Below are 27239 nucleotides of genomic sequence, written 5' to 3'. Positions count from 1 at the left end.
AAAGGGATAAAGGGAGGGAAAGGGTAGCATAGGAGAAAGTGAAGTACAGATTAACTGAACTAGGATCAGTTGTGCAGATTAATGAGGATGGAATAAAAAGAGAGGGGGAAGCTAGAGGGAAAAGGTAAAGGTAGGATCCATAGATGGGGGTAGGATAAGTAATAACAAGGCAAGTTAAGGAGTACAAATGAAGTTAGCAGGAGTAGGGAATAAGAGATATATACAAAAACAATAATAAGGATTAAGAGTAGTATTTATTAGGGAAAAAAAGTAGAGCTAGTAATCACTGATCTCAAAGTCAAACTTAAAAGATTCAATCAAGAGAAAAATCTATATTATAAGTCAGCCATATTAACATTGTTTTAGATACATGTCTATGTATGTGTATATGCATTATATGTATATATATGTATGTATGTATGTATATAGTTATATCTATGTGTATATATAGATATTTTGTGTGTGGGTATGTATGTGTACATGCACACATACATATATATGTATGTGTGTATGTATATATAAATAAATATAGCCATGCTTCACTGTAGCCTGCTTGGGAGAGTTGGGAGGGATACAAGGAAGAAAAAAGAATAAAGTAAAAGTGCACAGTAGAGAACAAAATAATATGAGGAAACCAAGAAAAGATGGATAGTCATGAATGTAATATTTTCTATCATTAAATAAGCTTTCTTGAAATGAAAATTTGTTACAAATTGGGAGTCTACCCTGATACTTTGCTGGATATATGCATTTTCCCCATTTTTCTGTCTATTTTTTTCTATTTTGTTTTTTCTTATTTTGTGTTTAAGTTTTAAATAAATGAATTTTTAAAAAAGAAAATAATTTCTATCCATAATAATAAAACATCATAATATAAATAATGTTACAAGATATATATATGTATATATAATTAATTAATAGAAAATAAGTGTTTTGTGATACCATTCTGAATCTGAACCCATTTTTTGAGCTTAATGGCAGTTTATTAATATTCTGACTATTTTTTCATCTATCTTATTCCTTCCTCCCTATATACCAGTCATTCAACACTCTTTTCCTTCACATACTCCATTCAATATATACATTTCATAGCATTTAATTGGGTACTATTTATCATAAAACCATTTTAATTTTTTTAAAAAACCAGTTCAGTATCCTGATATAATCATGAATTTGTAAAAATAAACTCTCAAAAGAAGCATGTTTTTAAATTTATATTGGAAGTATTGTATTTCATTGAAATTATACTTAGTAAAGAATAGATAGAAAGAGCTATTTCATTATTTTTTTAAGAGAAGAGGGAAGAGGAACCTTCCTGGACACAAATTTCCTCTTCTATAACATAAGAAGGATCTTCAAATTCCTTCTACCTATGAATCCTCTGATCCTATGAAACTACTTCATTAAAGAGATTATTTGTAAGTTTATGGTTTCCACATGAAGATAAAGTTTCATAAATTGTTTTTTCCTTTTCTTCCATTTTCATATGGAGAAGAAAACAGAGAAGCCAAGAGGGAATTGAACAGACTTTCAGGCTGAATGTGAAAGCATATAGCACTAAAGATTATAAAGGATTATAAAATATTAAAAAATGATATTATGAAAATGGGCTAGTCAGATATTTTTGAATTAAAGACCTAATCAATCTTCCTTGAATAGAAGATTTAATCAGTTTCAGAGATGGATTTTAATTCCTTGAGACAGAAATCATGAGAGTATTTTCTTATTTATTATGACCAAAGAATTCTTTTTTGTTTCATTCACATTTCATACTTTTTGTTTACCCTTGACTAGCCCCCCCAAAAAAAGGAGAAAATAGTTGGTTAATACTAATACCAGGTAAGCCTAATATTAACATTTCCATTTTTTTTTCTGTCCGATAAATCAGAAATCCAAACTTAAACTATTTGCCTTTAAGTTATTTTGCTAAGGATTTTTTAAAACTTATTTTATGATTACTATGAAATATAAGTTGGAAGTTACTGGGATGAGAGGGAATTTGAATTAGTATGGTTAACTCTGCCAATCTCCAAGCAGAATTATATGTCTATTATTAAATTGTCTTTGACAGATTTTAGCTTAACATACAAAGTATAAACTCTTTTCCCACAGGTCAATGAAGCTGTGACTTGGATTCTAATACCAGATAGAAGTTAACAAGTCTCCAGACCACTTCTTTTTGAAAAACAAAACAAAAAGCAATTTAACAACTAAAGTACAACAGATTTTTTGAATTCTCTGAGGAATTTTGATACTGTTGTGTTTTAGTGTCTTGGTGATTTTAGGCTCTACTATTTGAAAAGGCTAAATCTATCCTCTCATATTCACATCAACTTCTCTATTGCATACTATAGGCCCTAAGCCATGTCAGTATAAGTCTTCCTTGACAGTGTTATAATTGACTTATCTATCTGGTGTGAGACTAAGTCCAGACCTACCAAGTGCCAGGCACTGAATTAAGTACCACCCATAGAAAGTTTCCCTCAAGGAACTCAAAGTCTAAAGGAGGCAACAACATGAGAATAACTGTATCTTGGTTTTAGAACATGTTCAGATCACCTAAAATGTAGGTACCCATGTGAAGGAAGGACCAGCTTCTGGGAGAACACATTCTGCTTTTCCCTGCCACATATATGGGAGAAGCCTCTTTTCATCTTTTATATAGTCAGAAAAATATGTATGTTAAAAACTACCAGACTGAGAATTTTTCAGGAAGTAAAGGTCTTTTCCTACAGCCTTAGCACCTTGAATATCCTGTTCAACATTTTGTGAGTCCTTTCTGGGAGCTATCTCGGAAAAGATAATAAGATGGTTTGCCATTTGTTTCTCCATCTCATTTTACAGATTTACAGATGAGGAACTGAGGAAAATGTGATTAAGTGACTTAGTCAAGGTCAGTCATCTAGTAAATTTCGGAGACTAGATTTAAACTCATTAAGATAAGTCTTCCTGATGCCAATTCCAGTGCTCTATCCACTGAAATTTCTTATTCTTTTGTAGGATATTATCGATATAGCTTAATTACTTTTGGTTATTACAAAAATTATGAATTAACAAGTAAGTGGGTACTAATAAGTAAAATACACTTATATTACATAAAACTGCCTCATAAATGTAAAAGACCTTAACCAATTATAGATTTTGTTTAAAAATATTATCTACTTAAATTAATATAATATGAATTCACAAAGTTTTACTGTGTATAACATTTCAATTTGACTTCTACTTAATTTGACAAATAAAGTCACAAAATATTTAAAATATATTATTAAGTGAAAATGAAGAGGTGATGGCATTTTTCCAATGTTTGCTATTCAGGTTAGACTCTCAGGTGAAACGTTAAAAGTTATTATCTGACTATGAATGTGGATATACTGCAGGAAGGATTGTGAAGGAAGATGATCTCATTTTGGGAAGGATATTTACTCTTACTTGGTAGTTGCCATATGGAAAGTGAAAGCCAATATTCACTGCACAGTCTGAAGTAAATAACTCTTTGTAAAGGTTATTCTGTTAGGTGGTTAAATGGAACTGGTATGTAGAGGACCCCTAAAAATTTGGAAAGCTCAATTAGTAGGTCATTGAACCAATAACAGATTAGAACTATTTCCTCTTGGCCAAAAAACCTGGGGGAAGAGTCAATATGGGCCAGAGTAATCATCCCACTCTGATTCTAGAATCATGTTTCTCTGGATATTGACATCTAAGATCCAATTCAATGGGTAGATCAAGCTCAAATCACACTCTTGACAGTCAATGAATTTGAAGACTACATGCCCCTCTGTTCAAGAAAAGTTAGAATGGCATGCAACCAGAAGTTTAAGGGAGTTTCCAAGATGGGAAACAAGCCAGCTAAGAATGAGAATAACTGCAGAAATATCACTGGAAAATTCTCAAGCAGATAGAATTGATATATTAGATGTGATTATTCTAAGCAGTTTAAAAAGAAATCTTCTTTAATCTTTAAAAAAAAAAGATATTTCAAAAAATTTTTGGTTGTATGATAAGTAATTGCCCTTCAAAAAGCATTCATTTTTTAACTTCATGTATTTTTGTAATGAAAAGATGTTCAACCATTAACAGAATTGAAACTAGTTTTTTTAAAGGAACTGTCAAATATATCTTATGCTTAAGAACCACCTCTTTCCTTCCCCCCCTACACATACCCCCTCTCACCAAGCATTAATTAGTCTTTTGAACTTTTCTCCCTTTCTTTCTCTTGGTGTTGGAAGCTGAACTTTTTAAATCTTAGAAAATAGCTTTGGGGAAAGGAGTTGTTTTAGGAAAAAGACAATCCAAATCATTTGGTTCCAAAGATAATATTCCATTTTTATTTGAAAGAATTTGATTTGCCTTTTCATTTCATTGCCTTATCATTTGCCTTTATCAAACCTATTATTAGATTTAATCTGAATGATTTGGTAGAATCTTAATTATCTATTAAATTAGAGGCAAAGTGACTTAATAGAAATTTGATAGAATAGACTAAGAAGTTGCAGATCCCTAAACAAGAAACAAAGTTAGAAAATAGCTAATATGGGGGAAAAAAAAAAGAAAGTTTGCCTGTAAACTGGTAATGTCATCTTATGATCCAGTAGTCAAGTAATGATTAATTATGATAATGTTAATAGTTCAACAAACAGGTTTTATTTTTTAACAAACAGATTTTTACAAGTAAGGCAGATTGCAGGAGTGGGGAAAAGAGGGTAGAGGGAGAAGCAGAAGCAGAGAAAAACAAGTAACCCATAATTGGAACCTGAAAAAAAATACAGAAACAGAGAAGTATCATGACCAAAATAAGAGGATTATGGGATGTAAAATGGATCATTTTGATTATATTAAATTACAATGATTTGCACAAACAAAACTAATGCAGCCAAGATTAGAAGAAAAGCTGAAAACTGGGAGAAATTTTTTACAGCAAGTTTCTATGAAAAAAAAAAGATTATTTCTCAAATAGACAACTGAGCCAAATTAATAAAAATATGAATCATTCCCTAAATTTATAAATGGTTAAAGGATATAAATAGGCAGTTTTCAGAATAAGCAATCAAAGCTTTTCATAGCCATATTTTTTTTAAATGCTCTAAATCACTATTGATTATAAAAATGAAAAATAAAACAATCTGAGGTACCAATTCACACCCATCAAATTGACTAACGAGACAGGAAAAAAAATGTTGGGGTGGATGTGGAAAAATTGAGATGCTAATACACTGTTGGTAGATCTGTGAACTAATTCAACCATTCTGGAGAACAATTTGGAATTGTATCCAAAGGTCCATAAAACTGTACATACCCTGTGCATATCCAGTAATATCACTGCTAGGTCTGTATCTTAAAGAGATTAAAAAAAGAAAAAGAAAAAGGACCTACGTGTACAAAAATATTTGTCTTCCTTTTTTTATTTAGTAGATATTTATCACTTTTATAGTTCTTTTTGTGGTGTCAAAGAATTGGAAACTGAGGGGATGCCCATCAATTAGGGAATAGCTAAATAAATAGTGGTATATGATTGTGATGGAATACAATTATAAGAAATCACAAATGATACGGTTTCAGAAAAACCTAGGAAGACATGATCTGATGCAAAATGAGGTGAGCCGAAGCAGGAGAACATTATATACAGTAAAAGCAATTATTTTATGATGAAAAACTATGAATGACAGCTATTCTCAGTAATGAAACATTCCAGGATAATTTTGAAGAACTTATGATAAAAAATGTTATTCACCTCCAAGGAAAGAACTGATGGTGACTGAATGAAGAATGCAAAATTGCTACAATGATGTTTCAGTGGAGCAGTTCTATCGCTGAAGATTTTGTATGAGGTAAACTATGAAAATTATCTAAAGATATAAAGATTCAGAAATGCAGCTCAATTAATATGCTTGTTTCCATGAAATGTCTCCATGTTCCTTAAATTATTCACTAAATTTTACTTTACCTATTTCTTTATTTATTGATAGAGTTTAACTTTCTTAAGTAATGGGAGTAGTGATGGACTAGTAATCAAAATACATAATCATTTCATATCAAATGGACATGGATTTATTCATTTTATATATTTATTTATATAGAAACCTAAAGCATAATTAGTAAAGTAACCTGTCCAGAATCAGAGGTTGGCAACGAAGCAGTCATCAGTGAACAGTATTCCTTCTTGTGTCCTCTAAACTCTTCTTTCTACCCCTATCATAAACTCATAAATCAGTTATGTTATTAGTTCTCATTAGCTTGCTGGTGAAAGAGTTCACTAAGGAGATAGAATGGCCTGTGGGGTGTTGATAGCCACATGCTGTAAGATAATATTGGAGTTGGTAAATTTCCAGACATAAAGTTTCTTCACTGCCAGTATATTTCCCTTGCCTGGAAAACCCCTCTCATGTTTTAGGTTTCTTCCAGGTAAAGTATATCCATTTTGGCAATATTATCCTCTGAAGGTAATAGGTCTTCGTCAAAGCAATTTTTCCTCCCTTGACACAACTTCCCTTTGTCCTAAAAAAGTGGGAGAGGTATAATTCAACATTTAATTTTTCAAAGAGAGGCATCTGAGATTGAAAAAATGAAACACACATTCAAATTCAGGTCTGCAAAAATTAGCTCAAATCATTTATAAGAATACAAAATAGCATATATGATTAGTAAGTATGTATGACCATTTATCAGGTATAGAGTTTTTATTCAGGTATGTTAGACAAGATGGCATTTTTAGGTTGCTTCCAACTCGGATCTCCCATGATTCTGTAAACAGACTGTAAATCATGTATTTTGTGTTGTTTTAGCTAGATTTCTTTTTTTTTAAATATAATATATGTATACATATTTATACAGTTGTCTTGTTGCACAAGAAAAATTGGATTTAGAAAGACGGTAAAAATAACCTGGGAAGAAAAACAAAAATGCAAGCAAACAGCAACAGAAAGAGTGCAAATGCTATGTTGTGGTCCACACTCAATTCCCAGTGTTCTTTCGCTGGGTGTAGCTGATCATCACTGATCATTTGGAACTGATTTGGATCCTTTTATTGCTTAAGATAGCCACTTCTATCAAAATTGATCCTCATATAGTACTGTTGTTGAATGAACTGTATAATGATCTCTTGGTTCTGCTCATTTCATTTAGCATAAATTTGTGTAAGTCTCTTCAAGCCTTTCTGTATTCATCCTGCTGGTCATTTCTTGTAGAACAATGATATTCCATAACATTCATATACCACAGTTTACTCAGCCATTCTCCAATTGATGGGCATCCATTCAATTTCCAGTTTCTAGCCACTACGAAAAGGGCTGTCACAAACATTTTTGCGCATACAGGTCCCTTTCCCTTCTTTAATCTCTTTGGGATATAAACCCAGTAATAATATCTCTGGATCAAAGGGTATGCACAATTTGATAACTTTTTGAGTATAGTTCCAAATTGCTCTCCAGAATGGTTGGATCCATTCACAACTCCACCAACAATTTAACTAGATTTCTTATGAACACAAAGAAGCTTCAAAATAAACGATCTCTGTACAATAAGAGACCAATTTTAGCTCTAGGGAGCAGATGAAATGGTTCTGAATATTGGGAAGTAGAAATTTTCACTCCAGAGACAGACCAAGAGAACATATCAGAAAAGGTAATAGGGACTCACTGAAGATTTTTGAGGAAAGTAAAATGATCAGATTTTTATATAAGAAATATTATTCTGGTATAATGCTGGAGAAACTGAGGCAAGACAGATTAGAGGTTGTTAATATTTTAATAGTGGAGAATTTGGACTCATGGCCAAACAGGATCCATATCCAATCCCCCAGCTGGCTGAATGGGACTTCTGCCTCAAAGCATCCAGCAAGTAATTCCAGAGACTTTTATAGGGCTCCAGTGATCAGGGAAAAAAAAGGCAAGGGGGTAGAGGGGCAAAACACTGGGTGAGTAGAAATTCCGGGAAAGATCATAATTCCATTCTGACAGATTGGGGGTAAGGAGGAGTATCATAAATTCTGATAAATTGGGAGTGAAGATGATCAAGCAGGAGACAGGAAAGTCTGGGCCAGGAGATACCCAAGTATTTGAGATAAGCCATCTGGAATTTTATGACTCTTTGGAATGCCAGAGTGACCAGAGCTCTGCAGCCCTAATTATCTCAGTCCAATTGGCCAGGAAGGGCGGTTTGCCACCAGGGAAACTGAGGCAGAATAATTCAGGGAAACTGTGATATTACAATTCAGGGAAACTGAGGCATAACACTTGTGATGACCGTGTATTTTAAAATCAATTGGAGTCAGGAATTCAGGTTAGGGGAAAATCGTCAATCTTTATTCTCAGTGAAGAAAGATTGGAGGTGGAAGAGAATGGGCAATAGCAATGTGTGCAGCTGAGTCAAGAAGCTAGCCAGACCAGAGGCCACGAGACCAGCAGCCACCAGAATAGAACCCAGCCAGCAATCTCTCCCAGCCTCTCTTTCTGTCTCTCTGCCTCCACCCACCAAAATCGTCATTTCCTATACAGCACATCAGGACTTGCACGGGGGTTGGGGGGGGGGGGGGGAGGGGGGTTATTCTTTATCCAAGCATGTATATTAATATAGTCCAATTACTATTTAGCCTCACGTGCTTGGGACCTCAGTGCATCAACTCAAGCCTCAGCCCATTACAAACACTGGCAACAATGATAAGTAGAGGGGAAGGGTGGAAATAGGAAGGGCTGTATAAAGAACAAATTAATAATCACAGCAGCCTATACCAGATGGTGACAATGGGAATAAGAGAGGGAAGGATAAATAAATACTGCAGATGTGAAATGGACAGAGTTTAGTAATTAATTAGATATCAAAAGGATTAGGAAAGAGAATCATCAGAAATTAACTCTTAGATTTTCAACATGTATAATAGGATGAATCATGGTGCTAAAGGAAAAAAATAGCTATCCAATGGATGAGTAAATTTAAGGAGAAAACTAATGATCTTTGTTTTCAATATCCTTGTTTCTAAAGGTAGTTTGTCAGTGAAAGGGAGTGATGAGGTGAAATCTAGTTTTGGGGGTTCCCGATGTGGGAACCAAAAATATGATGGGGTTTAGGTTTTGGGGTTCCCTTTCAGAGAATTAAATGACGAGGTCTAGATTTAGGGAACCAAAATGAGATTAGAGTTTCTGGTGGTCAGGGAGTTAAATGGTAAGGTCTAGTGGCAGGTTCGGGTTCAGGGAATTGAGCAGTGCAGGGATTCTCTGTAAAGGAATTTATAAACCCGAAAACCTAGATTGATAAAAGAGGTTTATTATAGGGATGGGAAGTAAGGTTAGAAATCCTGACAGATGCATAAAGTCTCATTAGGGAAATAGGTGAGGATAAAGAGGGTGTGGCACTGGAAAATAATATTATCCAGTGGGCAGAGGCCTCCTTGGCATAGCAAGCATGGCATAGCTGGCATGTCTAGAACCTCTGTAAAGAGAAGATTTTAGATTGACTCTTTTATAATAGGAGCTTTGGCTACATGCTGAAGGGGGCTAGTGGGTGGAGTCCCAAGTTGGCTCATCTATAAACTGGGTTTCAACTTGAGCTGGAGTTTGAATAGAATTGAATGAGTTTCTTTAATTCAATAGGGTTGGAATTCTTTTGTTCAGGATTGAACCAACCCTACCTAGATAACAGAAGGAAACTTTTTGTCTTGTTTCCCTAGGGCAGGGTCTCTCACTGAGGCAGAGTTAAAGGAGATTTTCTCCTTCAAGGAGTTTTAGAGTTTCGGGATCCCTTCTTCAGGAGGAGAAAATATAATAAGCTAGATAGAGTAGTTAAGGAGTTAAGATAGTTAAGGAGTCATTTTAGTATTAGGGAGAATTAAGTATTGTCAACCCTGAAAACAAATGACCAAAGAATCACAGTTTTGCAACCACAGTTAACTTTAAAAAAATATCAAAATACTCACACATGTTATTACAACCACAATTAACTCTGAAAAGAAAGAAAGAAAGAAAGAAAGAAAGAAAGAAAGAAAGAAAGAAAGAAAGAAAGAAAGAAAGAAACCAAAGAGATAAGAGTAGACATAAACAAAAAGCTTTCTTTACCCCACTGGAGGAGGGAAACCAGACACATGTACCCAGGGCTTCCTTTAATACTAATGAGACACTCTACAGCGTGAGCATCTCAATACATATGAGTGGCTACACATTGAATTGTAACCTTAACAGTGAGGGGTAACAGCAACAATCAGATTGTTTGGTTCATAGCAGAATTTCATGACCAGAACTCAGGGACCACTCCAGGCTAGTGTGAAACAATTCTGATATTTTGCTGTGGCTGAGTTCATTCAGAGGGTGAGGACAAACGATTTTTATGCCAAGCTTAAGGAATAGCTTGGTCTTAGCTCTGGGGAAAAAGGTATTTCCAATAGTTTTTTTTTTTTTTTAAGTTAAAAAAAAGGAATTAAAAAAAAAAGATGGGTGATCTTGGCATAAGGATACTGACAGTTTGTTTCAAATATCTGGGAATTAGCTGGAGGAGAGATGGACTACACAGTAAAGGGGAGAGTGGGATGGAGGAAAAAATGGTGCAACAGTAAAATTATCAACAAGCGTTAATTAAGCATTTATTATATGCCAGGCAAAGAGCTAAGCACTGACAATACAAATACTCTCTGTCCCATTGAGAAAAGGTTAAAAATGCAGCTTAAACTTTAAAAATCTGCCATGTTTTTGTTTTCTAGAATTCCAGTTATTAAATAGTTTTTAGCACGCCTGACACTGGACTTTTCCTTCCTTCCTTTCCTTTTCTTCTTTCCTCTGTCCCTCTTTCTTCTCTTACACACACATATACACACACAAATGCGCACATAGTTTGTCCACTATATTCCCCGTTAAACTGAGCCCTCCCCAGGAGCAGAGGCTATTTTGTTTTGCCTTTCTTTGTCTCCCCAGGGTTTACTAAAGCGCTTGACATATATTAGTTTAATAACTACTAGTTGACTGACAGTAAAACAAGACTTGGATTAGAGAGGGATGTGCATTAGATGTCTTTAAATCCCAATTCTCTTTAAATCTAATGAGCCAATTAATCAGTCTGCTTCACATTCAGATACATTGTAATGGAATGGCGAGGGGGCATGTTAGAATCAATTTCAGACTTTTTTTTTTTTTTTTTTTTTTTTTTTTTTTTTTTAGACAAACTATTCTAGTATATACCACTCCCATTGTGTCTGTAACAAAAAAAAGTGGGATGGAGAAGGAACTATTTCTATCAATGTTTAGATTGCTATAGTAACATATACATTGGGAGGGGGGAGGGGGAAGAGGAAGGAGATGAAGAGAAGTCAACTATGTAGTTTGATCCAATAGCTTTTTCCAAAAGGGTTCTCGGAAGTCTTAAGTGTTAACCCAGGCTCAAATTTTACAGATTTCGCCCTTTTTTGGGGGGAGCTTCTTTGCCCTCATTTAGGTGACCAATGTGCGCCTGAAAAAAAAAAAAAAACTGTATTGGGATGGAGGACGCCAAGCTCAGATATAAAGAGCTTCAATCGTCCTACTTAGAATCCGAAGGCCCGCCCAGCAGGTGTCAGCAAGAACCCGGTAGGGCCCGGGGTTCCAGAGCAGGCAGTGCCATAACCTACTGCAGCGGGTCCTAGCCGCAAAGCTAGGAGCCAAGGCCCCCCACCTCCCCAAGGCGGAAGCAGCGGCGCCGGCGGCGCGAGTTTCCAATCTTTCTTTGCCCGCACGCGTCCTGCGCGCCCGGTGGGACCCTGACATGAGGGTCGCGGCTCTGATCAGGTAACCTGGCCCCCGCCGCGGCCTTCCTCCTCCCCGCTATTAGGAAGAAAGCGGCTGCCTCGGCCGCCCGGGGTTCTAGTGTCTAGGTACTCGACCCGGGACCAAATCGGGATTTGAGGCCGAATCTGGGGCTTCGTCGGAAACCGGAAGAGGCGGAGCGTCGGGGCGGCCTCTAGTTCCTTGCTGGAGCTTCTTGGACCCATGCTACCTTACCCTCAGTGGGTCCCGCCTCCTTCTGGTTAATTTCTGGTCCTTTAGCACACCGCTCTATGCGTGCTCCTTTTCCCCTTCTCCCTTGTCCTCTTCTTCCTCCTCTCTGAATGTTTATCCCATAACAAACCCTACCCCTTATTTTTTTTTAGGGGTATTTAGGTAGTGCATAGAGCCTGGGTTCTGGAAGACCCGAATTCAAATCCAGCCTCGTATAATTTACTAGCTGTGTGTCTGAGCAAGTCACTTATGTTTGCTTCAGTTTCCTCATCTGTAAAATGGGGATAATAATAGCACCTACCTCCCTGGGTGGTTGTGAGGGTCAAATATGACATTTGTAAAGCTTATGACATATAAATGAAATTAAAAATTAGTTATAATAATAATACAGGTATAAAAAGTATAACAAAAGCATTTCCACTTTATTAGTGTTCTTAATCATTATCAATTTTAATATTATTAAAGATATTCATTATTTAAGTTAATATGAAATTTGAAACCATATAGCCTATCAATACCATACAAAGAGAAGTCATAGAAATTTGTAGTGATTGAAGTGGAACACTGAGCTAATTCCTTATTCAGTACATCACCTGGGCCTAATGGTAAAGTAGAAAATGCCTCAGCTTTTGCATTAGAGTAAATTTCTACATCCAAATCTGCAGAACTGAGATTTTCACCTCTCTCTGCCTCAATTACCTCTTTCAGGGGCCCGCAAACTACGGCCCACGGCCAGATGCAGCAGCTGAGGACGGTTATCCCCCTCACTCAGGGCTATGAAGTTTCTTTATTTAAAGGCCCACAAAACAAAGTTTTTGTTTTTACTATAGGCCAGCCTTCCAACAGTCTGAAGGACAGTGAACTGGCCCCCTATTTAAAAAGTTTGAGGTCCTCTGCCAGGGTGACTTTGCACTTTGAATTTTTCAACCATGAATTCTTTTAATTTTTTTAATTTGTAACTTGCAATAATACAGAACAATACTGAGTACTTTATGAAGGCAGGCATAACCATTATCTTGGTGGGAAAGCAGGAAAATGATATAAGTAAATTTTATAGATGTTAAATGAGATTATTTTTATTTTTTTAGCCTGGCAGATAAAAAACAGTGAATGGATTAATTCTTTGAATATATAAGAAGGAAGGCATTTCTTTATTCTCAGTTTCTGCAGAGGAGTGAGTAACAGGAAATAGATCTGAAATGTAGCAAGGGAGCACTCCAATTTTACATGTAATTAGGGAAAAATAAAATACTGAATTTTTTAAAAATTAAGGATTTTTATCCTCTTTTTAATCCTTTAAATTTTTTTTTATATTTTTACTCTTTAATTAAATGAACAAGCTACCAAGACTTAAAAAGTGGGTTGACAATTCTTTGTCTCAGAAGATTGTTATTAAATTAACTAAAAGTCAGAGAGAGGAACCAGACAATTTTTCTGAGATCATATAAAAAATGGAAAATTTTATTGAAGATTTATTGAAAAGTCATAATTTGAACATTTAGTCCTTTGATTTTCCATACATTTTTTACTCATCATTGGGGAGAGTTTCATAATAAATTGTTACCCAAGATTGATGTTTTTTCTATTGTATCACCTTAACTATTTTCCAAAGAAGAGATTTTTACTTTGGTAACTATAACTATATATTTATTTATTTAATTGTAGTTTAATTTCAGCAGTCCAGAATATGGATGTTCTGTGTCACATCTTAAAAGTTTTAAAGTATGATGTAGTTGATTTGCTGTCTAAGCAATATGACCAAAAATTTAAATTCCATACAATGGAAGCTTCAGGAAAGCTAAATTTCTCTGACCAGAATACAAACTAATCATGCTGTTACTCTGTGTGTGTGTGTGTGCTGAAGCAATTGGAGTTAAGTGACTTGTCCAGGGTTACACAGCTAGGAAGTGTTATGTGTCTGAGATCAAATTTGAACTCAGGTCCCCTGATTTCAGAGGCTGCTGCTCTATCCACTGTACCACCTAGCTGCCCTTGCTTTGTCAATATTTTAACTGTATTATCTTTTTTTCCTCTTATTTTTTAATAACTGTGGGGGGGGGGTTGCTTTGTGGCAACAAATTATAAAAAATAGTATCATTTAACAGTAACTTCGAGGCCATTAAGATTAGATTAGTATACTTTATTATACTGAAAGGACAACATTGTGACCAGTTTGTGTTCTAATCAATTTTATCTGACCTCTTTAAACCTGGAATTCAGATTTTTTTCCCTGTTCCACTTCTGTAGAATTGACTAGATTCTACATGGGCATATAAAAACATATTTGGATAGAGAACTGCCATTAGATTATGCAATTAAAATGATTATTATTTTCACAATAAGATATTTAATAGAATCATTGATATACCAAATGTTTTATTCTTTTTAATCCCTGATGAGCTAAAGTTCATTATTTTTATTTTTTTATATGTTCCTTAGGTGGTTTTAAAAAATAATCAGCTTTCTTAAAACATAATCCAAAGTAATTTCATATAAAATGAAATGTTACCCTGAATTTTGGTAAAATAGCATTATTATGGGGCACACATATGAAAATATGGTTATTACCAAATGTATTACACTTTAAATACAAACATAATTGAAACTAAAGATAACACTAATATTTATGTAACAACTTATGTTGTCTATGTTAAATTTGCATTTTTAACAGGTTTTAGTAAAACTATTTTTATATTTTAAGTATTTTTACATTTAACACTGTTCTATTGTAATTATTCTATTACATTTTGATTAAATATTAGAAAAAATAATATAAAAAGTTAAATTTAATTGCAACATGATACAAATATTCTGGACAATATAATTTCCATTATATGGTATTTATATTGTATATGTGTTACAGTAAAAGAGTTATGGTATAGTTTTGAACTTGGAGTCAAAACATCTGGCTTCAGATTCTGGCTCTTCCATTTTTCTAGTGATATGAACTTTGGCAAATCACTTAATATTTCTAACCCGCAATTTTCTCATCTGTAAAATGAAGATAGTAATACAGTATCCAACTTATCTTACAGGATTTGGGGTAAGCTCAAATAAGATTACATAAATTACTTTGTAAATATAAAGTGCTGTATGAATATTATACTAGTAGAAAATGTGTTTCAGACATATTTACAGTAAAAACTGTTGGGTACAAGGAAACCATTTAAAATAAGATTGTGCCAAGGACTAAAATGATTGAAGAAATTCATATTTCAGATGAACTGTTAGGTTGCTTTACTGAATACTTAGTTAGAACTTAAAGATGAAGTATTGTCACTTTGGTAATAGAGAAAAAGTTAGCTGACTTTTATAGTTCTATTTCTTGAAATGCCCTTTGCTACTAGGTTAGCAGTGCTTCTTAGTGTCTGGCACAGTGCCTATACATAGTGCCTGGTACTTAATTAATGCTTATTTGTTGATTGGTTATAATATTTCAGAAGAGGAAAGCTAATTGAGTTATTCTAATATCAGTCTTTTGATAGCCTGAGTAGCCTTTTTATTTAAAACATTACATACAATTTCCATTGTGTTTTGCAGCAAGGAGATAGATTCTGATATTGGTTCTATAGTTTCTGATCTACAAAATCTCAATTCAGGCATTCTCACAAATGAGAATAGGCCTAAAGATTAGGTCGAGATCAGCACCCTCTTTACCCCCATGGTGTCATGAGTATACTGGCAGTCCTAAAATGGGGAATGGGGCAGTGAAGAGAGAAAAATAAAAGAATTAAAAGAGCAAGAGAGAATTGGAATGTGCAGAAGAATAATAGGTCAATATAGTGGAGGATGAAAAAATCCTTCCTTTATTTCTCCCCCATCCCCCAACTTTTCAGATTGCCAATCCATAGTGTGCAAAGCCCAATTGCCTGAGCATAATGATTTGTGTTTTACTATAGAGGGAACTGGGGCAGAATTGGAATTGAAATGAATAAAATCTGTATATTATATTATTAGGACAATGACCTCTTGCCTGCTCTTTAGTGGTGGAGAAATAGAAACATTAGCAGTTATAATTGACACCTCTATAGTGTGCTAAAGTTTGGAAAGTGCTTTACATATAGGATTGCCTTCAGTCTTACAATTGCCTAGTGAAATAGGTACTGTTGTAATGATTATCCTCATTTCATAACTAAGGAAACAAAAGCTCACTGAAATGGACTTGCTGATGTTCTCTTCACATAGCTGCTATCAGATCTGAACTCAAGGCTTCCTGACTTCTAGAGCTCTAGCTGCTAATTTTAACTATTGATAGTATTTAGTTTTCCATCTTTATAGGTCATTAGTGTCAAATGTCATCAATTTATAATAAATAAGCACTGTCTTTTGCTAATTCTCTCTCTCTCTCTCTCTTTTTTAATAAAGCTTTTTATTTCCAAAACATATTCATGATAATTTGACAACATTGACCCTTGCAAACCTTTGTGTTTCAGATTTTCTCCTTCTTCCCCCCCCCATCCCCTCCCCTAGATGGCAAGCAATTCTATATATGTTAAACACATAGGGTGTACTTGTATTTAAACTTTAATAGCTTAAAATTTTCACCAAGACTTTTGGGACATGTTGTATTTCACTTAATCCTTTAATTCATAATGGCTGTCATTTAGATTTTGCTGTGGTGAGATGAAAAATAAATTGATTTTCTGGATTTTGGCAATTTTGTTTTTTTTTAACTTTTCAGGGGAAATTTTACTTAAGGAGCTTATGTGATAAATATATAGCTAATTTTAAAAAAATAATTATAACTTTTTATTGACAGAACTCATGCCTGGGTAATTTTTTACAACATTATCCCTTTCACTCACTTCTGTTCCGACTTTTCCCCTCCCTCCACTCCCTCCCCCAGATGGCAAGCAGTCCTATACATGTTAAATATGTCACAGTATATCCTAGATATAATATATGTGTGCAGAACTGAATCGTTCTCTTGTGGCACAGGTGTTAGAATCCTTACAAGCTGTTAAGCCATTAGAATTGATAGAGACAATAATTATCTAATTTTGCATGGTTCAGTATGATTAATCTGATCTTACAAGGAGATGTTGTGGGCCAGAACTTGAAACAAGGTACTAAGTGGAACGGATAGAAACAATGCTTGTGTTCACACCATTAGAGAGCTCATATAAGCAAGAAGCTCTTAGGGTCAGAGGCACTCTGGGACAGACACAGAGCACTCTGGGAGGAAGCCCACAAGCCCACTCTTGGAGGTGGAATCAAGTTCATTACAACTTTCACCTTGGTGCTGGCTGGAGATATTTGGAAGAAGAGAAGCTGAAGCTGGCAGAGACAAAAGATTAATGGCAAGAGCTCTTGGAACCAAGGAAAGCTGAGGCCCCTAAGAAAGCCTGCTGGGTCCAAGGAAGGAGAAAATAAACGTTTGAACTTTTATCATCTGGCTGCATTTGGAGTGATTATTACTTGTAACTAAAACTAAGGCTGCCTCCAGAAAACCTCCCTGAGAAACCTGCTCACAGAGAGAACCATTATATTTTAAAGAAGAACACCACACACGGGAAGAATTGGATTCAGAAAGTAAAAATAACCCGCGAAGAAAAACAAAAATGCAAACAGTTTACATTCATTTCCCAATGTTCTTTCTTTGGGTATAGTTGCTTCTGTCCATCATTGACCAATTGAAACTGAGTTAGATCTTCTTTTTGTCAAAGAATTCCACTTCCATCAAAATATATCCTCATACAGTATCGTTGTTGAAGTATATAATGATCTCCTGATTCTACTCATTTCACTTAGCATCAGTTCATGTAAGTCTCTCCAAGTCTCTCTGTATTCATCCTGCTGGTCATTTCTTACAGAACAATAATATTCCATAACATTCATATACCACAATTTACCCAACCATTCTCCAATTGATGGGCATCCATTCATTTTCTAGTTTCTAGACACTACAAACAGAACTGCCACAAATATTTTGGCACATACAGGTCCCTTTCCCTTCTTTAGTATCTTTTTGGGATATAAGCCCAGTAATAGTACTGCTGGATCAAAAGGTGTGCACAATTTGATAACTTTTTGGGCATAATTCCAGATTATAGCTAATTTTTTTAATCAAGACAATTTTGTACATTAAGGTTACGGACATAAATAAAATACTAGATTTGGTTTAGAATCTGAAGTCTTGGATGTTTTTAGAAATTAATGATGGCAAATGATTTCATATGTATGTATCAGCCTTAAACATTCAAATTCAAGTGCTTACATTGTATATAATTTGGAAATTGCTTGATTTTTTCATTCTCATTCTGAAGCAATCATTGTAGAATTATGAAAAGTTAAGCTAAATATTTATGCTGTACTTAGATTTAATTATTTTTGAAGTAATAACCCTATTATGTAACTTTTTTTCCCTCAGTGGTGGGAAGGACAGCTGCTATAATATGATGCAATGTGTTGCTGCTGGACACCAGATTGTTGCTTTGGCAAACCTGAGACCAGCTAAAAACCAAGGTAAAATTATATCATTATTTATTTTTTTAATTATCCAAAAAGGATCTATGTTTTTTTCCCCAAACATGCTGGTAGTGTGTGTGTGTGTGTGTGTGTGTGTGTGTGTGTGTGTGTGTGTGTGTGGTGTATGTGTGTGAGAGAGAGACTTGGAAAAAACAAAAATGATAATCATCACTTAATTTTATTAGTCAACACTATGGAATATATTGTGATCATTTTTTGTATGGAATAACAGAGTGGTGTCAAGTAGGTAAATGAGATCTAGGAATAATCCTCAAACTTATTTTAATTATTTGCTTAAATTTTCTTCATAACAAAAAGTCTTCTCCATGCTGTTTAATTTTTTTTCCAAAGTGAATAATTTGAACTTTGCTAACCACCTAGTGAATGATATTCAGAAGGTAACAAGAAAAGAAAAAAAGAGCATATCTCCAGTTTTATCTCATGATTTCTTGATATAGAAATTTTAGTTAGCTTCATCCTTTTACCATCACCTGACTATACCATTCATAACTGTTTCCCTCCTCCCTTGAAATTCAAATCTGACACTTAAAGGCTTAATTCAAGGTTCTCCTTTTTAAAGAAGCTTTTTCTTTTTTTTTTTTTTTTTTTTTTTACTTTAAATAACTTTTTCTTGACAGAACCTATGCCAGGGTAATTTTTTTTATAGCATTATCTCTTGCACTCACTTCTGTACCAATTTTTCCTCTCCCTTCTTCCACCCCCTCCCCCAGATGGCAAGCAGTCCTATACATGTTAAATAGGTTACAGAATATCCTAGATACAATATATGTATGCAGAACTGAACAGTTCTCTTGTTCCACAGGGAGAATAGGATTCAGAAGGTATAAATAACCCGGGAAGAAAAATAAAAATGCAAGCAGTTTACATTCATTTCCCAGTGTTCTTTCTTTGGGTGTAGCTGCTTCTGTCCATCCTTGATCAGTTGAAACTGAGTTAGATCTTCTCTTTATCGAAGAAAGCCACTTCCATCAGAATACATCCTCATACAGTGTTGTTGTTGAGGTATATAATGATCTCCTGGTTCTGCTCATTTCACTTAGCATCAGTTCATGTAAGTCTCGCCAATCCTCTCTGTATTTATCCTGCTGGTTATTTCTTACAAAACAATAATATTCCATAACATTTATATACCACAATTTACTCAACCATTCTCCAGTTGATGGGCATCCATTCATTTTCCAGTTTCTAGCCACTACAAACAGAACTGCCACAAATATTTTGGCACATACAGGTCCCTTTCCCTTCTTTAGTATCTTTTTGGGATATAAGCCCAGTAATAGTACTGCTGGATCAAAAGGTGTGCACAATTTGATAACTTTTTGAGCATAGTTCCAAATTGCTCTCCAGAATGGCTGGATGTGTTCACAATTCCACCAACAATGTATCAAGTGTCCCTGTTTTCCCACATCCCCTCCAACATTCCACATTATTTTTCCCTGTCATTCTAGCCAATCTGATAGATGTGTAGTGGTATCTCAGAGTTGTCTTAATTTTCATTTCTCTGATTAATAATGATTTGGAGCATATTTTCATATGACTAGAAATAGTTTCAATTTCTTTGAGAATTGTCTGTTCATATCCTTTGACCATTTATCAGTTGGAGAATGGAAGAAGCTTTCTTGATTAATATTTCTAATTAGGATCTTTTTTCTTTCTTTTTTCTTTTTTTTAAAAAATATTCCCTTAGGAGATATGCATTCAGTTGTACCCTTATCATTTACTTGCTTATATTGATTTGAATTGTTTTCTGGCGGTATTATGTATATTTCTGTGCTTCAACTATATGATGAGTTCCTTCTGACTAGTACCTGGAACTTCTGGGATTCTAGGATTTAGAGGAAATAGAAACATATCAAAGTAAACTGATATGCCCAAAGGCACACAACTATTAAGTAGTGGAGCCAGAATTTTAATGCAAGTCCTTTGAATCCAAGTTCAGCACTCTCCTATTTCCCATATATATAGTAGATAGTGTTTTGCATGTGGTAGAACTTAAAATGCATTTGGCTGAATGAACAAATAATGAATCACCTTGAAATAATACTAGAATGACAGAATATTGGTTGAAACTTTTAGTCCAATGCCATTTTTAATCCATTATCTCCTTTTTTGGGTGGTATTGGAAGTTATGTAGGAAGGTAGACAATAACTAACTAACGGGCCGACTTAGCAGAGGTGTCATTGTGAGAGGACATGTTGCTATTGGGGGGCTTTGGGAATTGATAATAACTGTTTCTCTAGGACCAGCCTCCTCTAGACTTAGAGATGGCATTCACTTCCTGACTCGAAAGAAACCAGGAAAAAATTAATATTTTTTAATGTTGTTATTATTGATCTTCAAACCTGCCTTAAAGTGAGGGGAAGCAATTCACAAGTATTTTTAGTTTTAAAAATTGTATTTAATAAAGCTGTCTTTTTTTCCTAGCACTTAGTTTATTTTAGATTTCTCTTGTGTTTTTAGTTTCACTAAGTTTTTACAAGAATGTTATATAAAATTATTTGAACCCATTTTATATTTAAGTGGGAGGGAAGGCATGAGTCAAGGAAAGCTGGCAAATACACAAATAGGACCAAAATAATGAACAGTTACTTAAAAGCCAGAGTGATATACATCAGGGAGATATAAAGAGATATATCTTTAGACAATCAGATATGGATATGAGCAACCAAAGGACATATGAGTTGATTTGAACTTTCATCATTATCTCTTGAATAATAACTATAAATATATCATTAATTAATGGTAGATACTAGAACAGATTTGATGGGTATAATCTTTACTCTATAGGAAGAAATATAGGGACAAATATACAGTGGGTAAATATCTATTTGAATAAAAATAGTGTTCCAAAAATCTTAGTGCAGCTATTAACACTTAAAAGTGCATTAAGCCTTTTGGGATAACTTGTATTATATATAAACATGAATTGGAAAGATGAGATATTTACATTACATATAAATAAAGTACATTTCTTAGACTAGGGGCAACTTTTTAGACTAATTATATTAGTTTAGATTTTGGAAGACTGCAGAGGAAAAATTTAGGAGCTTGGCTTTGAGTCTTGAGCAGAATTATTTTGTACCTCAGTCTTAGGACAGATATTGTCAGTTTTCAAGCTTTGAGGAGAGATGGTTCTATATTAGAAGTATGAAATAGTTAATTTATTCAACAAACATTTATTAATTGCTTACTATATGCCAGGCACTATGCAAGGATTGGAGATTTAAAGACAAAAATGAAACAAATAAATCAATAAAAAATCCTAACAAAGTATTTACTTTGGGGGCTGAAAATTAACATGCAATTAGAGTTGTTTATATTTTAACTTAGATCTAGTAGGGAATTGTTGAGTGGCATGAACAGACCTATAATTTAGGAACTTTATTTGGCAACAACTTAGAGGATAGATTAGTGAGAGGATTGAAAGCAGTGAGATCATTAGAAAGAAGCCTGTGGTACTAGTCCTGCTGAGAAGTAATGAAAACTCAAATGAAGGTAGTGATTGTGTGAGTGAAGAGGAAACTGGTATAAAAGGTGTTATGGACACAGAAATGAGAAAGCTTGATTGACTGCAGATGGACAAAGACTGTTACTGTAACTTGTACATTAAAAAGGGAAGTCAGATTTTCCTTCCTTTCTACTATTTGTCCAGCAAGAAAATCTGTTTGCTATTTATGGCCAGATCATTCAATTGTATTTTTCAAGCCTTGGATAGAGATTATCATTTAAAAGTACAGATATTTGACATCATTTTTCCCCTCATGAAAAAAACTTATGTATATATTATGTCATGTCACTAGCACATGATCTCTAAATTTATTGTGCCTTGGAAACAATTGAGGTAGGATAACATGTGAGTAAAAAAAATTGAAAGACTGATTTTAAGAATTGGCAAGAATAAGGGGAAAAGTTAAAGAATACACACTGTTGAAATAGTATTAAGATAAAAATTTTTAAGTCAGAGTATACATATTCAAATAGAGGATAAAAGATGCTTGTGGAATTTACAGTGTGAATAAAGATTCAACTAATTTTGATTTAAGCTAAGAAAGAAGACCTGCTTTGTTAATTGCCTTTTTTCTCCCCAAGTAAGTTTTCCATGGGGCATAATAAAAAGTAAGGAATAGAGTTGGCCACAGAGTCAGAGAAATTGGAGTGATTTCTTCCAGTTGAGTTCTCAATAGTTAGTATAGAAATGGCTTTATTCCTCTCAGTAATGTGGACTTCTGCAATAATATTCATAAAACAACTCTGTTAAGTGTGTGGTAGGACATTTTGTGGCAAGTTAATTGAGGTGCTCCAGGCAACAATAAAGCCTTTTCATTTTTATTTGATCTCATACTAACTTATTGTCTTCAAAGCTTCAATTAATAAAGTAACGTGATAGTCAGGGACTGGATGGAACATTAAAAGAGACTGTGTTCTTACCAAGTTGAAAAAAAGCTATTATACTAACAACTAGACGTCCCCCCCAACAACTCAAAGTCCTTTATATGAATTCATACAGCTCTACCTTAAAAAGGTAAGTGTATTTTTAGGTATCATGTGAAATAGAGGTGTTCTAATCTTGTTCTAATTCCTATTCTAAATTAGAGAGTAAGGAATTTATAATAATGGAGTAATCTAGAATGTAACTTTATAGATTCAAAAATTCTAATTAAACTTTCTCCCACTCATTTTTTTACATTATTTTACCATACTACAGGTTGAAAGAAGACTATTTATATTTGTGGGTTTATTGTTGTATGCTCAGATTATTTTACAAGTGAAAATTCAAATGTAAATCTTGCAAAAGAAAGTAAAAGACTTATTTTTTTTAGTTTATGTACATGTTGTCAAGAGTAATTTTTAAAATCCCAAATAGATACTATAAACACCATATTGGATACTCAACGTCTTTTTTACATTGCATAAGGAACAGTTCTGCTATCTGAAATATCTGCTTGATAATCCATAATGCAGTCCTTAAGACACATCCCTAAAACTAACCTATGACAATAGCAGTGGTTCCTCACCTTTTTCAGCATAACAACATCTTTTTAATATAAAAAATTTGCCGACTTTCACATAATAGTTGTACTACTAGTATCCATTGATTAAGAAAAATATGGTTTTGTACAAAAATTTTTATAGCAGCTGTTTTTGTAGTGGTTAAGAATTAGAAATTGAAGGGATATCCATCACTTGTGGAATGGCCTAAAAAGTTATGGTATTTGATTGTAATGAAATAATGAGCAGAATGATTTCAGAAAAACCTAAAAAAGACTTACATGAACTGATGATACAGAGCAAAATAAGCTGAACCAGGAGAATTTTGTACAGTTATAGCATATTATACAGTGAATAACTGGGAATGACAATCACAAAGGACTCATGAAAAAAAATGCCATCCATATCCAGAGGAAGAGCTGATGTTGTCTGAATACAGACTGAAGCATACTATTTTTCCCTTCCTTCCTTTCTTTTTTTCTTCCTTCCCTTTTTCCTCCCTTCTTCCACCTCTCTTTCTTTTTCTCTCTCTCTTTACCTCTATTTTCCTTCCTTTCTTTGGGGGCTTCTTGCACAAATGACTAATATGGAAATATTTTACATGATCGGACATATATAATCTACATCAGATTGCTTACCAAAAAAGAGATAGAACTTGGAACTCAAAATTTAACATATGTTAAAAAAATTTCTTTTTACATGTAATTGGGGGGAAAATTAAAATATTTTTTTAAAAAGTAATTTTCCCCCCCTCATATTTTGTTCAAGTATTTAAAGTACTTTTCCTGGAACTCTCTTTACTTATCATATTCAGACTTATTTTTTGCTTACTTGTGTCTGTATTTTCCTTATTAGGTTGTAACTTCTTTTTCTTAAAAGACTGTTTTGTTTTTCAGTTTTGTATACCTAGTGCCTCTCTCAATAATTGCAAATAGCAAACATAAAATGCTCATTGAATTTGTTTGTTAGCATAGTAGTGGGCTTCACTCATAGTACAATAAATCATAAGATATTACTGTGGAATTTCAAGCTACATAAATAATAGAGTTGTATATACATTTTTATTGGAATACATATTAGTAATTTCAAAAATTAATCAGATATTTGATATCAGTTATGAGATAGTTGAGTAATAATAAGAGCAATGGACAGAAAATCATAAGACATAACTTTTTCATTTACTAGCTGTGTGACTTAGGCAAGTCAATTGATATCTTAGGGCAGGGTCTACATCTCTGTCTTTTTTTTCTCATATGTAAAATGCGTAGGTGGGTAAGGGAAATTGGACTTAAATGATCTCAAGGATCCTTTTTGACTCTATAGTTTTGTGATACCTTGTACATTAAAAGAAATCCTTTAGTCATCCATAATCCATTAAACCAATATCAGTTTGAATTGAAAAAAGAAGTTAAACTGAGAAAATAAGAGAATATAAATTTATTCTTTGGAGACTCTCAAGACATACACACACATATGCATATATGTATACACAGATGCATATGTATACAGACATACACACACATGTACACATACATGTATATATGTCTACATGTGTGTATAATAGACACATGAATGCTTATTTTTCATTAGAACATTTATTATATTTGTGTGTGTGTGTGTGTGTGTGTGTGTTTATGCAAACCGTAGGAAAGATGATTAGAACATAGGTGAATTGAATATCACTTTCAGGTTCTATGATGTTTACTGAGGATGCTAAGGAAGAACTCAAGAGGTAGTGGCAAAGTGTTGTTGACTAAATCAGTAATATTCAGTACATCCAATGTGCTAGACACTGTACAAAATGCTGGGGGTACAAGTACAAAGAATGTAAAATGATTCTTGCTTATAGAGGACTTCAATACTAATGTAATTCTGATAACAAAGAATTAACCAATTTAACCCTTTGGACTCAGAGCTTGGGTGATGTAGTCCTCTGGAATATTACCTGAAGATATTGGTTGCTGGCCCCACAGTTTTCTATTTTTTACTTCATGTAGTAATAGCCATGGTAGATTGGTATGTAAGATTTCATTTCATAATGGGAAGATATTCATTCTACAGCATTCTACAATCTACAGCATTCATTTTCAGTTTCGTATTCTATCACAATTAATTGTGCTGTTTTGGTAACTTTGTCAAGTCTTCAACTCCAGCTTCCTTTTGATTTTTTTTAATTGAGCATTTCTATTTTATTTACCACAGTGGAATCAGATGAACTGGATAGTTACATGTATCAGACAGTAGGACATCAGGCCATTGAATTGTTTGCCAAAGCAATGGCTCTCCCACTATATCGTCAAATCATCAAAGGGACCAGTGTGGAGACTGGACGAACATATAGCAGATGTGAAGGTGATGAGGTTGAAGATCTCTATGAACTTCTGAAATATGTTAAGGTATGGTTTCTAACCAGTTATACCACACTCTATAAAGTCTGGCAGTAGAGTCATATGTAGTTTAAAATCTACTGAAAAGCAAAGAGTATTTTGCAAGGAATTTTATTTGCTTGTGAATAAGGAAAAACTGAGGCAAGCTTTTTATTGGTTTATAGTCATGGTTTAGATGATTGATTATATAGGAGGTTTGGGATAGCTATATTTTTTTGTTAGCATAAGAACTTAAGAGCACTTTTTTTTTTTTTGAAACCAATAAGAAATAACCTTTCTCTTCTGGGATTTTGCATGAGCACTTTGTACCTTTGTTATTTATCTTGGTCTCTTTTGCATTATAATTAGTTGTTCTTAGTAAACTTAATAAATATTTGTTGTATTGTCATACCCTTCCTAATAAATTTTAAGCTCCACAAGGGTAGTGACTGTCTTACTTATCTTTCTATCTCCCCAGTACATTGTAGATATTTAATAAATGTCTGTTGAATTAAATATATTGTTGCTGTTTATCTAGCCCAGTGAACATTCATTAATAGAATGCTTAGATGTCAGAATCTATAACTCTTCATTGTTATTGGTATTATTGACTTCAGTTAATCATTTTCTTCTTTATCTGCAACATTTTTTGGTCAGCAAAAACTGCATCAAACCTTTATTAAGTACTTGCTGAATGCAGAAAACTGAGAAAACACTGAGAAGATGCTAGTTTATGAATTAATAGGAAGATGAGATACCAAAGACAGCTGTAATGTACAATAATTCTCTAAGTTCATTAGACTTTGTGAAATCTCAGGGAGAAAGTCTTCATTTTCAGTCTTTTATTTCACATTTGCAATGGTGCTAATGATACTTAAGGCCTAGTGCATGATTTTGTAGTAAGTACCGAGCATATATTTGATAACTTGTATATTGAACTAAGTTGAAGTTATGGCAGACTGTTGATATCAAGTATAAGAGATTTTACACTGAAAGTTAGAAGTCATCTGTTCTAATTCTCATCATTTTACATATGAGAAACTAAGTCCAAGAGCTGTTAAGTGACCTGCTTGGGAATCTACCTTTTATTCTGCTCTTTAGTGACATTGCGTGGATGTTCTTGCTCTTCAGAAATCCTTTGCCTAGAAGCTATCACCAGTGACTCTTGTCAAGAGAATTTTACAGGCCTGCTCTGAGAAATTAATGAAGCTTTATATATTAATTTTTATGTTACTAAATCAAAGTTTAGTATCCACAGAGGATTTAGTTCAAATAATAAATAAAAGAATCTACATTTTTAAAAATTTAATGTTAGAATTTTCTTTTTTAAGATATTACTAGTTATATTTTTATTTACTTACTCTTGTCTGAGAAAGAGTAACAAGTTTTACCACAATAATCATTATCAGAAAGCATTGCACTACCCTTCTAATCAGATTC

At 33.9% G+C, this 27239-nt stretch overlaps 1 protein-coding gene across 4 annotated transcripts in view; it reads left to right on the top strand.

Moving 5' to 3' along the window:
• Positions 1-11526: 11526 nt before the first annotated feature.
• The window catches only part of DPH6 (diphthamine biosynthesis 6), a 475226-nt gene continuing 459513 nt past the window's right edge, over positions 11527-27239 (top strand). For 2 of the 4 annotated variants that reach the window (XR_004231946.1, XM_031952047.1), the window contains exons 1-3: positions 11537-11744; positions 18325-18419; positions 25636-25829. Coding sequence is in view for 3 of the 4 variants with exons in the window: in XM_031952047.1 (XP_031807907.1) it covers positions 11722-11744; positions 18325-18419; positions 25636-25829 (312 nt within the window). In the remaining variant the exon portion in view is untranslated. Of the gene's footprint in view, positions 11745-18324; positions 18420-25635; positions 25830-27239 lie in introns of all 4 variants that reach the window. The other 2 variants (XM_031952048.1, XM_031952046.1) reach the window with 2 other exon arrangements.

The sequence above is a fragment of the Sarcophilus harrisii genome, chromosome 2 (assembly GCF_902635505.1).
Source record: "Sarcophilus harrisii chromosome 2, mSarHar1.11, whole genome shotgun sequence".
NCBI classification, from domain to species: Eukaryota; Metazoa; Chordata; class Mammalia; order Dasyuromorphia; family Dasyuridae; genus Sarcophilus; species Sarcophilus harrisii.
This window is presented reverse-complemented; position numbering and strand designations above follow the sequence as displayed.